Raw genomic sequence first — 15,631 nt, forward strand, 5'->3', positions numbered from 1 at the left:
TTAGATTTTATCTTTTGAGAGAGAAATAGAGGCAATGAACCTCTGGGAAAAAAGTAACTCCTAAATTATAGTTAACCAGACTAAAGTCGAGTACCAAATAAAAGAATTAACTAAAAGTAAATCGTCAATTTTTAACAACATAACTTTATCTATCTATGATATAGAAATGACTTCTCCATAGTAACCCTCTCAGATTGGCCTTCATCTAAGAGGGTAAAATTCTGAGTATCGGTTTCATTGATCATAAAAGAAAAATCATATTTAAAATTTCATGTTAAAAGAATATATTCGAATGTTGTTCTATTATCCATATATACCACTCTCCCTTTCATTTTTCGTTCCAAGATCCATTTATTCGAAGTACAATCATTTTCCGAATCGATCATGCCCGAAAGCCAATCTCTCACTATAGATTCCATTTTAAAAGTGAATCGTCATTTTCTGAATCGATCAAGAGTTTTAACTAGGGAAGGAAAATTGAAAGGAGAAGATGGTGGATACACAAAAAATGTAGTCTACAAACAAATTCTTTTATCGCACCCGCAAATATTTATTAAGTACATTAAAAAAAATTATCACACATTGATTCTCATTTTGATTACACGACATACCAAACTCATATTGTATTCTTTATATCATAACTAAATATAATTTTCTTTTGCTTCAATATACAGCCAAACTAGAACACTGTAAAATCTTTCAATATTAAAAGAAAAACATACATTTATTTTTCTCTGTTGTGCGCATTAAAAAAAGCGGACAGACAGGCACGAGAGAGAGAGAGAGTAAAGTGGAACTTGCATAACTTTCACAATTCTCATTGTTTTACTCCTACGAGAATAAAGTGGGAATGTTGATTCCCATGAAATTTCACATAATTTTTTTTGAGAAAAATATATCATTATTCATTTTCTAAAGATTATATCAAACTATATGCTAAATTCATTTTTAGAAAAGTACGGAAATTAAATCTTTATTTTTTTTAGGTAATTTATTCATGAGATTTTTTTATGAATCTTGGAAACAAACACTCCCTAAAAAAAGCGGATGGACGGACATGAGATTTCATGTCAAACAGGTTTATTATATAAAAATTTTAAATTATTAAGCTAAAACATAATACTAGCTTGATTATCATGGTAGAGAGAGTAAAGGGAATACTGATATAACATGATATTTATTCATAGGGGATTTTGGTAAACAATACGTGAGTGATTTTTCCATAAAAGAAAGATGAATATTGATGATTATTACCGTTGCATTCTTACTCTGTTGTTGAAGAAAAGTTTAATTGTTTCCATGTGTATGTACCGTGCATTACATCATCATACCAAAAACATTAAAGAACACAAATTCAAAAACATTAAAGAAGAATTTAAGTTTATACATTGAGTTATTTATTGATTTTCTTGAAAAAAACGGTTAAATAAAGTCACGTCACACTGCAATTTTCTCAATTCAAACAAAATTTAATGCACAAATATTATATATTATAAATAAAATTTAATATGCATCTGAATAAATATCATATTTTTTATCATATAAATAATTTATATTAAAATCAAACAAATAAAAAAAGACGTTGTTAATATTTTCACGCGTTAGCGTAATAAAAAAAAGCGGACAAACGGGCACGGAGTGCCCGTTTGAACGCTAGTAATATATAAAGGGAATACTTTATTTCTGTGTAGCCTCTTTTTCTATCATTTTTACCTCTACTTTATTATATATTTTACTTAATAATTTCCATCAAAACCATTATTAACTCTCTCATAATTTTTTACTATTAACTTCCACATACTATATTTTTAAAAATTATATTTAAATAAAAATATTACTTATATTTTCATTGATGCGTATTAAAAAAAATAGAAAGAATGAGAAGGGGGCGAATCCCTCTCTCTTAATTTGTTTATTTGTTCTCTCATTATTATTAACATAATATCATTCCTAACTACTACCGATAAATACCACCTCCATTACACATACAAAGGACTCCGACCATTGTTATACCACCTTCACACATATTAACAACCACACATATCTCATCATGAACACTACAACATCACCAACCATTTCTCACATTTTTCACCATAGACCACCATGAAACTCACACATCAAACCTTCCAAAAGAAGCCTATCCGAACAACACACTTCCAACCGGTCATACCTCACGCTAAAATACCATTGTTTCAAGGTTGTGCGTGGGTAGCTTTTTTTTTTCGGTTCGGTTTGCTTCTTACTTATTTATTGTGATATATGTGTGTGTTTTTGTCCGAGTCTACATATGAATATTACCTTGTTTTGCTTCTTTTTTTTCTATGAACACTATTTGTTTTTATATATACTACATTCCTGATACAATAATATAGTTTTAAAAAAAAAAACTTACACCTAAATATTCATAAGATTGATAAAAAAGAATTACACATACTGAAAAACGTTTCCACGTTGCAACTGAAAGTTATATATCTTGTTTTGATCTTTTATATACATAAATAGTTTGTTTTAACATAAATATATAAATACTTTTGTTTTAAGTTATATATATATATATATATATATATATATATATATATATATATATATATATATATATATATTAATTTTACTTCAAATTTTAGTAGTTTATTATTAGTAGATGTGTTAGTAGACTTTTAGTGTATTTGTAATATTGTAAAAAAATTTACACATATATACGGTCTTTCTTTCTTCTTTTTTTTATCAATTTTGCTTTATAATATACATTAATTATATTTCAACTTTTCATATTTTAGTAGTTTATTTTGATAAGTAGATTTGTTTTAATTTTGGTTGGTATTAATTATACTATTTAATATTTTGTTAAATTTTGATATACTTATTTTATTTTATTTTTAGATAGTTTTAGTGCATCAATTAAATCAATTTTCATTTTATTTTTGGATTGATTTGTTTCGAGTCCAAATGGAATTTTATGCATCAGTTAATATCATGCTTTGCAGGATCATTGTATTGATTAATTTGGATTCAAAAGATCAACATATTTGGTGGATTTTGATTACGAACTCTAACTGGATTATGCTGTTTGATTTGATCACTGTTAACAAATCTTAACCCAAGATTCAATGAGTCACAGCAAGTCGTTGATTTTAATGTTTTGTGCAATATTTTGTGACAATGTTGACTATTACATATTGAGGGTTGAGTTTTTCAAACTCTTAATGAAGTTCTATATCGAGAATATGTATCTCAAGAAATAGATACAAAATGAACTTCACCTATATGAATTTCGAGATGGTGTCATCTCAAAGTGAGAGATAGAGTTTCTATCATGAAAAATTCACAAAAACGGGAAAAGCACATGGCCATTAATAGTGCTAGGCAAGAGATGTATGTGAAGAACCGTTAAAGAATGTGTGTAAGGTAACGTCGGTATAATCACAAGGGATCACGGTTCAAAGCATAGCTGCCCAACATTCTGATTAAACTTTGACTATCCTTACTAAGGTTAAGTTCAAATCAAAAGATACTTAACTGTATTAACATACTTTGTTTCTCCTTTTTTTGGAATTGGTCTTGTCATTATTAGAACAAGTGGGAAATTGTTGTAAAATTATTAATAATTAATAAGTGTTCTAAAATGAAGAAAAAAAATAATCAAGTGAATATTAATTTTTGAATTCAGAAATAGACAACATTTGTGAAGTGTTGCAATAGGTTTGAATTCAGAAATAGGCAACACTCCGTGAAGTGTTGCAGAGTTGCAGAATGCGAAATAGTGCATCCTTTGAAAACTGTTGTTGTAGGCGAAATAGTGTAACACTTGGTAAAAGTGTTATTATAGGCGAAACAATACAACATTTGAAAAATGATGTCGTAGTTAAAACAATGCAACATTTAGCAAAATTGTTGTTGAAAGTGTGTGTTTCATCAAGGGTCGCGACCTTATGAAAAAACATCAGTTTGACTTATAAATTGAGCATTCCGGATTCAGAAAAACACATTAGAAAAACCTGTTGATTCTAAGTGTTGGCAGCAATTTTGGTAAAACAAAGAGTGTTCACAAGATGTTTTGTGTGATGTCTTAACATGAGATATCATATGTACCTGCTGGAGTTCAAGAACATGTGCATGCAAGATTGTTTCAGAATGCCACATACAATGCCATGGCTTCTGATATTGGATGTACCTGCTGGAGCTTAAATGAAAGACATGTTCATGCAGGATTGTTTCAGATGACATATACAAGGTCATGGCATTTGATATGGTTGTACCTGCTGGAAGTTATAAAAGGAATTATTGGATTATGCAGGATTTTTCCAGGATGTCAGACCCGATGTCATGACATCCTGTACAAAGAACATTCAGTGTGAATGTCTGGTGTTTTGTGATTGCACAATTATTGACAATCTTTGTATGATTGAAGATCTGATTAGCTGGCGCATTCAATCATGGATTACAACCAGATTTACTTATTTTCCAATGAGATATAACCAGCTGTTATAAAAAGATTTGATTGGAAAATAGAGTTAGGGTTTTCAAGATGTCCAAGCCCAGCTGGATGCTTCTATAAAAAGGGACTTAGAAAACCTGTTTGAACACACAACCAATACTGAGCGAAATACAGAGAGAGAGCTAGGGTTTGTGTCTGTTTACTCGTAAGACTTGTAGGTCATTCAAGTCATCCATTGATGATTGAATTAGACTGATTTGTGGTTGTAATTTGTCACTCTAAAGCTGTTAAGCAAGAGTGTGTGTCTACTTGATCAAAGCTGTGAAGCAAGATCAAGTGTGTGTCTTCTCGATCAAAGTTGTGAAGCAAGATCAAGAGTGTGTCTTCTTGATTGAAACTGTGAAGTAAAATCCAGAGTGTGTAATTGAAAAGTATTTTCTTTTCTCAAGGGATTGTTGTTTAAGATCACAGGTGTGATTGTAGGGAAGTGAATGGGTTCTCATATCTAAGATTGCTTAGGTAGAAATTGCACGGGTAGAGATTAGGTGAGAAAGACTGTAACTTGTTGAAGTGTACGGAGAGTCTTTGAACTAATTCTATTTTAGTGAATTTCCTTCTTGGCTTGGTAGCCCCCAGACGTAGGTGAGTTGCACCAAACTGGGTTAACAATTGCTTGTGTCATTTGCTTTACCATTCTATATCTTTATCCTTTGTGTGTTAACAGATATTAGTGTCGTGACACTACCTTCGACATCTTATATCTGATACCAAAATTTCAATTGGTATCAGAGCAGGCATCCTGCTCTGGTTTTGGGTGAGATCCAGGGGCAATACTTTCTGGTACAATGGAGAGAGATAGAGGATCTGTTCACAGGCCACCAATTTTGGATGGTTCTAACTACAACCACTGAAAACCTCGAATGGTAACCTTTCTAAAATCTCTTGATAACAAGGCTTGGAAGGCTGTATTGATAGGCTGGGTGCACCCTGTAGTTACTAAAGAAGGAGAAGCCACTGATGAGAAAAAGCCTGAAGAACAATGGTCCAAGGAAGAGGATGACCTAGCCCTTGGAAATTCTAAAGCATTGAATGCCATCTTCAATGGAGTGGACAAGAACATCTTCAGATTAGTAAACAATTGTGAAGTAGCTAAAGATGCTTGGGATATTCTCAAAACCACTCATGAAGGCACCTCTAGAGTGAAAATGTCTAGACTACAACTGCTCACCACCAAGTTTGAAAACTTAAGGATGAAAGAAGATGAAAATATTCATGAATTTTACATGAGCATCCTTGAAATTGCCAATGCCTCTGGAGCTTTGGGTGAGAAGATGTCAGATAAAAGTTAGTAAGAAAAATACTCAGATCACTCCCTAAGAGATTTGCTATGAAAGTAACAGCCATAGAAGAATCTCAAGACATCTCAAATATGAGAGTTGATGAGCCAATTGGATCCCTCCAAACATTTGAGATGGGAATATGTGATGGAGCTGAAAAGAAGGCCAAGAGCATAACATTTAGGTCAAACACTGAAGAGGAAGATGAGGAAGGTGGTCAAGATATTGATGAAGATCTGGCAAATAAGATAGCAATGCTGGAAAGACAATTCAACAGACTGATGAAAAAGGTAGATGTGAGAGCAAAGGGCAATGTCAAGAACATCACATCTGACATCAGTCAATTCAACAACTTTGGTAAGAAAAGAAAGTCTGAAGAAAAGCCCAAAGAAGTTCAGTGCTATGAGTGTAATGGATATGGTCATATTAAAACTGAATGTGGGACCTATCTCAAGAAACAAAAGAGGAGTCTTGTGGCCTCTTGGTCTGATGGAAGTGAAAATGAAGAAGCTACAAACCATGTGACTGCATTGACAGGAAGATGGGGGTCTGAGGAAGAGTCAATTGATGATGAAAGAACCTTTGAAGAGCTGGCCACTACCTACAAAGAGTTGAGCCACAAAAGTGCAGGAATGTGCAGACAAGTTGAAAGCCAGGAGAAAGTGATAGCTCAGCTAAATAATGAAAAGGAAGAGTATGTGGAAACCATCTAAAAAAAATCCACTTTTTCAAGGAAATTCCCAAAATACCCCTGGTTTCAAAAAAAATCCCAAACTACCCAACTTTTAGGAGAAGTCGTCAATTGAATTGGAGACTCCTCTTAAAACTTGAATGGAGGCGTCAATTGGATTGGCTATGACAGGTGCTCTAGCCAATCCAATTGGCGCCCCTGTGTAGGGTTTAAGAGGAGTCGTCAATTCAATTGTAGACTCCTCCTAAAATGTAATTTTTGTGTTATAAATAGATGCGTTGTGTGAGTAATTGTTCCACATCTCATATAATCATTTGGCAATCATGTTTGGTGTTCCTCGCCGATACAGAAAGGTGATTTATGCGAGAGATAAACCTCCGATGTTGATGTTGTTCTAGAACATCACTACGTTTGATCAACTGAAGAGGGAGAGTGTTCGTTGGTTAGATGGGAAAATACCAGAAGGGAAAAAAATTAGAAGTATTGAGAGACTTGACAGTATCTTTGGTTGGGTGCGAATGAAGACTGATAAGGATGCTAGGGAAATGATGTTCGGTCGAGACGACATCAATTTGATTGTTGTAATCAGTTAGAAATATTGCTTTTTTCAGATAGCTTATTTTGTACTGATGTTTGTTATGAACCTCGTTGTAACAAAAATTTAATGATATATAATGATTGAAGGTTACAGAAATACAATGTTACAAAAAGCTTAAGATCTAGATGATGCTCCTCGATTGGGACAATTGTTCTTGTTGTGTCCTGGTTAACGACAGATACTACATAATCTTATCATTTTATCTGTGGAATCCATCTCTGTTCTGATACGTGTGTTGTTTGGCCTTCCTTTTTTCTTTCTACGCATCTCGTCATTGTGCCAAACAATATCACCTTCATATGGAGGCCAGTAATCCTCCATTGGTAGTACTGAGAAACTTTGATTATATACATTCATGACGGTGTCGGCCTTGTACACATCAGATAAATGGTTGTAAGCATCTTGACGAGTATAAGCGCATGCTGCAATGACATGGGAGCAAGGTATGCGGAAGGCCTTGAATTTTCCACAATCGCACCAACTTCTGTTTATTCTAACAACGTAGGCTAAATTTGGTCTCCCCTTGTTGTGGTCCATTGTTTCCTGGACGCTGAAATTTTGCCTATGACGATCAAAGACTGTTACGGCGTGTGTGCTAGCTTTGATGCTCCCCTCTTTCATGACCTTCATGCAACACTCACTGAATACTTGCCTGGACATTAACACCGCACTCCATCTTTCACCTCTGGTTGCGAACGTAGAAGCCAACCTATAATAGGTTGATCTTACCAAGGCGGATATCAGCAGATTTCAAATTCCTTTGAATACCCTGTTCATGCATTCCACAAGGTTTGTTGTCATGTGGCCCCATCGACAACCTCTGTAAAATGTCCTTGTCCACTGCTCTACTGATATGTTATTTAGCCATCTCCCTGCGTCTTCATTAGACAGTCTAATTTCATCACAATAATATTGAAATGACAGTTGAGTTAGAGCATACCCAACATTCACCACCTTCTTGCGAAGATTCTTATCTTTTATAGCACGCATGAAGTTTTGTGCTATGTGTCTAATGCAATAGACATGGGTAGAAGGAGGATCATGCCATTCGTTGTCATGGTTGTTGTAGGCACTCTCAATGGTAGCATGTCTATCAGAAATCAAATAGAGATTGGCTTGTGGAGCCACATGCGTTCTGAGATGTCGAAGAAAGAAACCCCATCCACCAGTTGTTTCACCTTCAACAAGAGCAAAGGCAATGGGAAAGACATTGTTGTTGTCGTCTTGTGCAACCGCCATGAGCAAAGTACCCTTGTATTTGCCGTATAACTAAGTGCCATCAATTTGAATAATAGGTTTGCAGAATGAGAAACCTTTGATGCACGGGTCAAATGCCCAAAAGAGACGGTGAAAGATTCTATTACCTGTAGCACAGGTTCCGTCGGGCATCATCGTTGGCAATGTCTCCATAATTGCCACAGTTCTTGAGACATATGTTTTTAATGCCCATAAAAACCGTGGCAATTCCTTGTATGAATCCTCCCAGTTGCCAAAAACTTGTTCAACAACCTTTGTCCTCGCAATCCAGACTTTCTTGTAAGATGGAGTATAATTATATGTTGATCTGATATGGGATATAATTATACTCACCTTCACTGATGGGTCTTTATTAACCAACGGCAAAATGTCTTGACATATCAACGCTGCGCTTAGTTTACGGTGATCTTGTTTAACGTTAGTTGCAATGCAACTGTGAGGTGGGTCTATTGAAGCGATCTCCCAAGAGTCATTTTTCTTCTTATAAGACACAACCAAACGAAACTTACAAAGCATGTTACGACATTCGATAACATACCTTCTAGAATCAGTGCGTTTCACTATAAAATCAGCAGAGTTGTTCATGTGAAATTTTTTGATAGCCAGAACACATTCTTCTTTGGTACGAAACATGTCTCCCACCTTTAATTCACCTTCTGATCTCGGATACGGATTATAGAAAACACTATTGGATGTTTCATCGTCATGAAGATCCATATTTGTCATATGTTGAGGCGGATTGTAGACATGACTAGGAGGTATTGGTGGTGGTTGATCATCGTCTTCATCGTCGTTGTTCAGCATGTGATCAACCTGTATCTCGGTCTCCTCTTCTTCTTCATCAACGACATCCACTTCTGCTTCTACTTTTGGGTTGACGTCATCTGACCATTGTGGATCATCTTCACCATATTCATCCTGACTGGTTAATTTAGACTGTTGAGATGGTATGGTATACATGGTTGAAGAGTAATGTACAACTCAATACAGTTGCAGCCTGAATGTTCATGACTAACAAACATGTATTCAACATCTTCATCGTCTCGTACCTTAAGGGGGAAATACTTGCATTGACTATTCTAAAAAAATATTGGATTTTGATATGTGATCTTTGACATAATACCCGATCCTATACAGGATTGTATTCTTTTTTTCAAATGCAAGAAGGTTGCATTTCTCTTGATTGTGAGTCTAATGGTATCGGTGTTTCAAAAACAAAAACCATATAGCTTAGACTCGTATGTTTCACCGTTGCAGTGAACGTTGACACTGTATAATGATGAAGATGACATTGTGCAGATGAAAACTATTTTCTTACTGCAGATGAATGTGAGTGAAGTGTCTTGGATGTTGATAGTAAGACACTTAAATAGAGGAGTGAAGTGTCTCACATGCTAGCTAGTTCGAAGTGGCGTGTCGCACATGCAAGCTACTCCAAAATGACGTGTCGCACATGCAAGCTACTCCAAAATGATGTGTCAACCATGCAAACTACTAAGAAGTGACATGTTCAGCATGCAAGAGAGAGGACAGCCATGTGTCAGACATGCAAACACACACTCCAAATGAATTGGCGCCCCCACCCATTCCTTGCACATGGGCACCAATTCAAGTGGAGACACCTTGTCAAAGCATGCATTCAGACCTCGAAACCAAAGCAATCAGACCTAGGTCTTGCATGCATGTCCCTATGGAGGTGCCAATTTGAATGGCGACCCCTCTTAAAGGTTGTACATGGTCGCCAATTCAAGTGGAGACACCATGCAAGCACAACTTTTCATGCTCCCATCCATTTGCCTATAAATACATCCACTCCATCAACACTTTTTCCACACCATCACTCTCACTACTTCTTCTACAATTTCATCTGCAATAATTTCTTGTAGTTTCATCTACACCAACCCCTCGACAAAATGTATATCCTCACAATGGGCGAATCACATAGAGGAACGGTTGCAAACATCGCAACATAAGTAAGTTTTTTCTTTTGTTAACTTTTTATCTTTCATCTTCACCAACCCCCTTTTATTTTAACATACCAACTTAGTCAAGTTTTTTGTTCTTTCTTTTATAGGATGTATCAAGGTTCCGAACTCGGGTCCACGAATATGTCCATATGGACCTGATGGTTCAACCTTATGTTGAACTCGCCGGTTTTTGTCATATAAGCAAGATTTTGTCTTGGTCCATAAATAACAAATGCATTCTAGCTTTATGCGAAAGATGGAGACCAGAGACACACACATTGTGGTTCCCAACCGGTGAGTGTACCGTGACATTAGAAGACGTCTACATGCTTTTGGGACTACCCATTGAAGGTAAGGCTGTTAATGGCAAAACCAATTATGCGAATTCAATTTGCATGGATCTCTTGGAGACTGATTTGTTAGATGATAATGCAAGAGGTCAAGGTATACTACTCTCACGCCTTAAGTCGTACTATAATATTTTATACTTAAATGAGCATTCTACTGAAGATGCTCGAATAATAAAAACTAGGTGTTACATTATGCTGTTAATTGGCTCGTTTTTATTTCCCGAAGGTAGTGGTTCTAGCATGCATATTATGTATTTACCTCTACTTAGACATGTAGATAGAATAGGAAGTTACAGTTGGGGATCTGCTTGTCTAGCCTATCTCTATAGCTCCTTGTGCAAAAACTCACACAAAGACACATCTACATTTTCTAGATATGTTGTTTTGCTACAAGCATGGGGTTGGTCAAGACTACCGTCTCTAGCACCCGTCAAGAATAACCCTTTCACATTTCCGTATGCACAAAAGTAAGTTGTTTAAATTGTTATATCTTTACTTACTTCTTTAAAGATTATTACCTCTAACTAATATTTTTTGACTTTTTGGTGTAGATGGTCTGCACGTGGTATGAGTTACAACAAATGTCCAAGACACCGTATTACTCAGTATCACAACCTGTTGGATCACCTTCGACCGACAGACGTAAGGAAAATAACTTAATTATTTCGTTATATTTTCTTAACTTCTTCTACCTTGACTATAATCCTATCTTCTTTCACATTTCAGTTCATTTGGCGTCCATACCTTAATTTGGATCATGACCATGAGGTCAACGCTGAAGACGCGGCCGTATGGACTACATGCACACCGATAATACGGTTCACAACTGTGGAGATGCACAACAGTGATCGTGTGAAGCTGCAGTTCGGTATGCCCCAAAATATTCCAGATCCCCCAGATAGCCTAGGAGAATGGCATCTGCGCAAAGTTAACGACCAATGGAACTCCAATCCATGGCAAAGCTTCGCAAGATCGGAGTGTCGCAAATGGAAGCACCATCATGAACATGTGTTAATTGACGCATTCATGCTAACTGAAGAAAAACCAAGTCGTACTTATATGGCTTGGTACATATCAGTTGGTTTTCAGTTTATCGCCGAGGATATGTACTTGTACGATCCACGTCAGATGACTTACACACCTAACACCTCAACATCAAACCCCCAACAACAGTGTCAGACCGGATACACACAATCCCCTGTCCGTCAAACGTTCTGTTCAACCAACACACAAACATACAACCAAAACATTCCATACACCTAACCCCAATACCAAGAGCATACCCCATACCACCACCAACAAATGGACCATCAATCTGAGACTCAACATCGCTTCACACCTACCCCATCACCCTACCAAATTCGCCTAAGCCAGAACACCCAACGATCATTCAACACCACTCGTTCCTCCTTCTACCGTAGCCAAGAAGCCCAAACCTCACAAAATCAAAACATCCAACAACCCTATCTCTACCAAACACCTCAACAACCTTTCCAACCTTTCCTCGACGCATCGTTCACACTCATGTCTCTCTTCAACCGTCCCGGTCGCCCATCAAGGAGTCAACCACATCCCAACTTCTCTGGCATGGGTCATGAGCTCAGCTACGGCGGTACACCATCGATGCATACTGAAGATTATGCCGACTTGTCTGACTACCTCAACAGACCTTCTCCTGTAGTTGGTAGTGACGCTCCTGGCCCCTCAGATGCTCAAACACCGGTACCGAATCGTCAACGTGGGTTAGGGCCACGGGTTAGGGTAGATAGAGGACGTGGGATCGGAGGTCGGTTAGGTGATCCCGGTCATCACCATTAGGTTTCTTTGTGTAAACGACAAATTTTATTAATATCAAGTGGTCCTATATCAAATTTATCTATCACGTATACCATTTACCCAAAAAATTGCATTTTATGAGGAGTCTCCAATTGGATTGACTAGGGCACCTGCCCTAGCCAATCCAATTGGCGACTCCTCCTAAAAGTGGAGTAGTTTGAGATTTTTTTTTAAAATGTGGGTTATTTTCGTGTGTGTGTATATATATATATATATATATATATATATATATATATATATATATATATATATATATATATATATATATATATATATATATATATATATATATATATATATATATATATATATATATATATATATATATATATATATATATATATATATATATATATATATATATATATATATATATATATATATATATTATGCTTAATCAAAAATCACAATCACGTTCGATTGAGTTAGATTTGTCCAAAAAATAAAATATGAGTTTTTGATTTAATTATAACTGATGAATTTTAATTGGTAGTACCTTTAAAAGAAAATATTTTTATTTAAGGATCACTTCCGAAACACATAAAATATAGAGGAAGGTTAAGTACTTTAGGTTTGACATCTTTTGATGTCTTTTGGATTATTTTTCTAGTTTCTTTTGACAATATATTAAATTGATTTTATCCTCATCCGATTTTGATTCTCGTCTATCATAGTTTTATTTTCTTTATTTTTTAACATTCTTATTTTTAAACAAAAATATTAAAATTAAAACCATAACTCATCATAAAGTGGAAAATTAATTAGATTTAATAAATAAGATTAATTCTTATTTTTAAATAAAAACATTCAAATAACAAATCATAACTCATAAAGTGGAAAAATTAATTATATTCAATAAATAAGATTAACCATATAGGTTTAAAAAAAAAACATGACATAAAAATAAGTGCCTATCTCCAAATTAACTTGAAAATTGTAATTCTTTAGGGCATTGAATATCGACACAAGGGACAAGTATTGCTAGTTTGTAACCACTTGACAATGCATTGTTCATGAAACACATGACTACAAGGCATTGTACATATGTTTGATGTTTCATTAATATCATCAAACTCAAACTCATCCATACATATAGTACAACATAGTATGTCTCTCAATTTTGTAACATTCAAATCACATGTTGTTTTTATTCTCTCGATAGCGTCTTTTGATGCTGGAATCATTCCAATTTCTTCTTCAATATCATCTTCGTGAATCTCGATCTCCAAGTTCAAATTAAACACGTTAGGTTGTGTCAAATTATCTTCTTCTTCAATAATATCAATATTGTATAGTTGTTGAACCTCATATATTATATGACTTATTATATGATTAAGCATGTTAGAGGTTAAAAAGGAAACCGTAGATAAATGTGTTCGAATGTAATCTTGACCTTCTTGACTAAATAATTTCTTGAAAACTATGGTTGGAGGGTTGAATGTTTCACATTGTATGTGACTTAAGTGATCAAAGTGGTGAATTTGGACCTTGAGTTTTAACAAATCATGAAAACTTGGACCATCGTGATTTCTATTACTTTCATATTGGGGTTCCATGATCATGAATAAAAATTTAATTAGATTATTCCTATGTTTTTTGAAAGTATTGTGAGTATTTATAACTTCATTGGAAGCTTATTCAATTTAGGAAGAGATTTAAAATATCAATAGAATATTATCTTCCCTTTTAGTAAAGATTGTGCTAATTATTATATATATATATAACTAACTAAATATAACGACAATAAATCGTAGTTTCTATATAATGTTAACAAATTTTAAAAAGATATAATAACAAATTATTTCTTTAACTTAAAATGTGTATTTTTTTAAAATAAAATCCAAATATTAATCAATCAATATAGATACTAAATGAGATATAGCATAATTACTTAATAATAATGAGAATCAAAATTACTTCAAATATTTCAACTTTAATTCCTTAAAAATCTAATCACCATCATCATTACAACGTTTAATTCTAATTAATTATGGCAATAAAATATGAGTTTATTAATGACATAACCATTAATAATAAATGCAATATAGGGAGGTTCAAGATTAGAATTTGAATGATTTTTTTTATTTAAAATCAGAGATAGGTTTGATATTGATTTGATTAATATGAAAGGTAATTCTAAATCTGATGTGCATCTTGTTGGTTAGAATAAATTATTAAGTTCACATATTCTCGTGATCTTAGCATTCGAAAAGAAAGATAGGATATTCTTTCCATTTCTTTTTAAATATCATTTTTTTATTTTTTACCCATATTAAGAAAGTTAATCATTATTGTTATTTTTTCAACAATAATTCTGCTTTTATTTATAATACATTTAACTATTTATTACATTAGTTTTACTTTTTGGGTAATGTTAACTTATGCCCTAGGGACACAAGTTAAGAAAATCATTTATAGAAAATTTGTATTGGAAAAATAATTAAAAAATAAATTCTATATTTTTATTAAAATCAATACACAATTTTCAAAATAATATTTCTTCATTTGATTCTTAACTTGTGTGTCAAGGGCACAAGTTAACATTCTCCTTACTTTTTTCTCTGTGTAATAATTATCTAGGAGTAATTTTGATAAAATATAATTAATACTACCTTGAATTTTGTAAGTGACACTTAAAAAGAAACATTTTTTTTTTCAAAAAAGAGACACTTATAAAGAAACGAAGGGAGTAATATTTATATGTTGGGTAAGTTGGTTTGGGGTCTTCATCGGGATTGTTATTTCCTATGGGTTCAAGTTTTAAAGCACAAGTACATTAATAAGGAAACGTTCCGTAAAATCGAAATCAGTTACTTAAAACGAAATTATGAAAAATTTATTTAGTCTTAAAAATATCTTTGAATTTAGATTAGGGGGTGATAACTCATCTTTCTAGTTTTCAAATTGGTCTGGGACACATATTACCTCAAAATACTTCAAGTGTTCCACAAACTCAGACTCCCTATTCAAATACATGATTTTGTTCTATACATCCATAACATGTTCTTACCTATTAGGTGCGACATACTTCTTATACTTCATACTACCATTTTTTGAAATATGGAACATACACAAGAGATGAATTGAGGACGGAAACACAACTTCCATGGCATTCATCAACGCAAGTTTTCGGTCTGTCGCTGCAACCTTTGATAGCAAT

The 15,631-nt window shown here is 34.1% G+C and overlaps 1 protein-coding gene across 1 annotated transcript; it reads right to left on the reverse strand.

Annotated features, from left to right (window-relative positions):
• Positions 1 to 13,415: 13,415 nt before the first annotated feature.
• On the reverse strand, positions 13,416 to 14,027 carry LOC127100610 (NEP1-interacting protein-like 2). The gene has a single exon (XM_051037844.1). The coding sequence runs from the start codon at positions 14,025 to 14,027 to the stop codon at positions 13,416 to 13,418; it is 612 nt and encodes a 203-aa protein (XP_050893801.1).
• Positions 14,028 to 15,631: the final 1,604 nt, after the last annotated feature.

Source organism: Lathyrus oleraceus, chromosome 7 (genome assembly GCF_024323335.1).
Source record: "Lathyrus oleraceus cultivar Zhongwan6 chromosome 7, CAAS_Psat_ZW6_1.0, whole genome shotgun sequence".
NCBI lineage: Eukaryota > Viridiplantae > Streptophyta > Magnoliopsida > Fabales > Fabaceae > Lathyrus > Lathyrus oleraceus.